Here is a 3,409-nt window from a genome sequence, read left to right on the forward strand (position 1 = left end):
GTCGAATGCTATGGAAGCTAACTATTATTGCGTGGATCTAACAGTAACACGTGTGAGGTTACGGAACAAGACACGCGCCGCAAGCACGTGGACAACGAGGGCAGGTTGTGCTGCATACACTGAAGCGATCACGTATGTGTACATGCATTGAAGAAAACATGGACTCCATGTTTCCCGTGTTTATCCCATGACCTTACAATGTTTGCTGTGAATATGCTTGGTGTCTGCTAGAACAATGGTCCGTACGAGCAAGACTGCAAGTATACTTCGAGCCATGGCAGTTTCCTGCAGCAGCAGCAGCGACGACGCCGAGGCGGACTCTGATTCGTCCGTGCAGAGTGACGTGGGCGTAAGTTCAAGTGTTATCAATAACGGCATACAAGCAGCTCAAGCCACGGACGCGCTTGACGAATACACCGTTGCTGATCTGGAAACAGCACGTCACGGTGATGCTGCGCAATCTGAAGAATCACTGCGTTCATCAGATGATGTGGAAGGCGCGGCTGGTGACACACTTAATGAAGAAGAGAGTGATACTTCTGGAACAAGCACAAGTACGCGATCGCGAAAGAGGACACTAATGGAGAGCAACGTGGAGCTCGAGTACGTCCCATCTTTGACACCGTTTCACAAGAATAGATACAACTACCAGCTGTGTACATTTATGGTCATGGACCAGTTTGGAAACGGACAAGCTGTTCAGCACTCTGTGATCGAGCGCAATGCTGACTGGCATATGCTCAAGCTGATCGAACATTTCCAAGCAGTGGTTAGCTGGTGTGTTTTTGACGGAGTACAACTTTGCCGTTGACTCCGATAATCAACGCAGTTATACTATTGACGACCAGCCGCTGTACGTCACACTGACTCGCGATGATCGGTCCCACCGCGTGGACAAGTTCGATTGGAGGTGTACTTGCGAGTTCTCGTCTACGATGAAGCTACCTTGTCGACATGGGATGATCTATCGAAAACATCATGCCGCACTACTCACAATTCCGTACGCTTCAATTCCGGCCAGGTACTTGCCATGTTTAACACCATGTTAACCATGTTTTTCAAGAATTTAATAACCATGGTTGTATCATGTTTATCCAATGTTTATATGATGTAGATGGCTTCGAGTAGGAACCGTGGACTGTGATCTACCCTCTATTGATGTACCTCTACAGATTCACGCAGAAGGGGACCACGTCGCTCACAAGAAACAGATGATAGAGCGCAACAAGTACAAATGCGTTCAGAGTGTCTTCAGTCGTCTCACGTCGGAGCTCACTGGCCTACCTGACGCTAAGTTCACTGCCGCGCTGGACCATCTAGAGAGCTGGTGTGATAATTTGCGACAAGGAAACGTAGCTCTACCTCTCACGCAGTCCGGTACATCTGATTCTGAGCTCCTCCCAACTCAAGTCGCTGTATCCGAACCGGAATCTCACAATGAAGGGAAGGGCAGTAGTGTTCATGTTGCCGAGACCCAAGGAATAACTGCCGATTCGATGTCAGCGGATCCTAAGCCTGAAGTGAACTTACAGAAACGCGCGAAGAAAGCAGCAAGAAAAGCCACGCCTAAAATCAACCAATTTAATCCACGAGCGCCAAAACTGGGCCGTCCTCGAAAGAATCGAGCTGCACAAGACGCTCAGCGAAACGCCGACAGGAAGGAATACAACAAGGGGGCAAAGTTACGGAATGCGTTGCGAGCAGACGACGTAGTGCATGTCGAGGAGTTCCTGAAGAGCAGTCAGCCGTCGCTGATGGAGCTAAGCTCGTATTTGAACACTTTTGAGACGCGACACTTCGGGCGCAAGGAGAGAAACATCACAGTCACGAAGCGAATCCCTCCTGAAGATAGCGTGCCGTACCGTCTTCCCGAGGCTATGGTACAGAAAGCGCTAGCAGATATTGAACGCAGGACACCCTACGGTGAAGTTATGGATCTCAGTACGCCGATGGACGCAAGCGTAGAATGCTGGGTAGCAGACATAGATGGTGTGGGTGTGTTTACACAACGCCAGCTGATCGCGATGCAATTTTTGTGGAGCTTCTCTGCAGCATGCGCGAACGGCTTAAAATGCTACTCCTAGCTGATGGGTAAGGTGGACATACTCCTTGACAATGACCAAGTTGCTTTGTTGGCTAAACGAATGATTGAAACATGGCCTGGTCAGCGCCTTCCGGGATTCGACCAGGGCTTTCACTTGGACTGGACGCATTTGTACTGTGCTCGAGATGGCTGCTGGTTCAACGACAATTTAATTCAAGCCTTCTCGGCGACGCTGTCGGCCAAGTACGGTGCCAGCACTACAATTTTCCTACCGCAGCTTAAAACACCGGCAAAAGATAAGGGCCATCGAATCCCACCACTGACGTTAAGTCTTGTAGCAGCTACGAACATGGAATGGGTGTTCATGCCGCTGAACGTCAATGCCAGTCATTGGACATGCCTCGCTGTGAACCAGCTTCAAAAAACCATTTACTGCTACGACAGTCTCGACAAACGCGCCTATCATAACTTGCTGGAAGAGTTGGCGCAAGAGCTCGTGGTCCGGAGCATGACGGAGCCGTACGAGATAATAGCTGTGCACAACCCCATCCAGAACGACGGTGACAACTGCGGTCTGTTCGTATGCCTGTTTTTCTGGCGCCGCGTGTACAAGGAGGCACCCAGAGATTATTCGAAGACGGGTTGTCTACGCCAGCGGTGGGATCTCCTTCGCAGTGTGGTGGACTTTAGTGACTCCAGCAAAAACGCAGAGTAATTCGATGCTAAGTTTTGCAATACATGTTTACGTACCATGTTTTCCATGCTTGACATGTTTTAGTATCAGACACCTGAGATGGATACATTACGTAAGGTAGTTTCAACCCATGACGAATGTGGGGGTGAGTGTCGCGACAACACAGAATCCTCTTCACTCTTACTTTTTTACGTCGTACTGATAACATGTTTGGACATGTTACAAAACATGTGAAACATGTATAAGATAAAATACCGGACCTTCGTCATTTATTCCCAGAAAACATGGATGGCACCTGGAAATGTATCCATGATCACCATTGTTTCGATACCTAACCCTTTTTAAAAACATGGGCTGTATCGCCAGCCTTTTTTCTTCAGTGAAAATGGTTTAAAGCACCTTTTCACACGTATAACTTCTTCAATAGGTTGCAATCATTCATTTCATATCGGAAGACAATGCCGCTTGTAGCTCCGAACACAATGATGGTCATGCATGACATGCACTCATACGAGCTACATCCCGCACCCGTAGAAATACGTGGGGATGGTCAACATTACGCTGTCCTCTAAACCATATATATGTTTATCTATAAATATATAGGTATTTTAACTTTGCGAAAATTGCAATAAATGGAACCAACCGATGACATTAGAGAGCTGTACTGTAGT

The 3,409-nt window shown here is 48.0% G+C and overlaps 1 protein-coding gene across 1 annotated transcript; it reads left to right on the forward strand.

Annotated features, from left to right (window-relative positions):
- Positions 1-235: 235 nt before the first annotated feature.
- PITG_21673 (SUMO protease, putative) lies at positions 236-2,759 on the forward strand (the record flags this gene model as incomplete). The annotated part of the gene is made up of 4 exons (XM_002894885.1): positions 236-603; positions 640-769; positions 1,173-1,880; positions 2,169-2,759. The coding sequence occupies 4 exons, from the start codon at positions 236-238 to the stop codon at positions 2,757-2,759; spliced, it is 1,797 nt and encodes a 598-aa protein (XP_002894931.1).
- Between the last annotated feature and the right edge of the window lie 650 nt (positions 2,760-3,409).

The sequence above is a fragment of the Phytophthora infestans genome, genomic scaffold (genome assembly GCF_000142945.1).
Source record: "Phytophthora infestans T30-4 supercont1.365 genomic scaffold, whole genome shotgun sequence".
Classification (NCBI taxonomy): domain Eukaryota; phylum Oomycota; class Peronosporomycetes; order Peronosporales; family Peronosporaceae; genus Phytophthora; species Phytophthora infestans.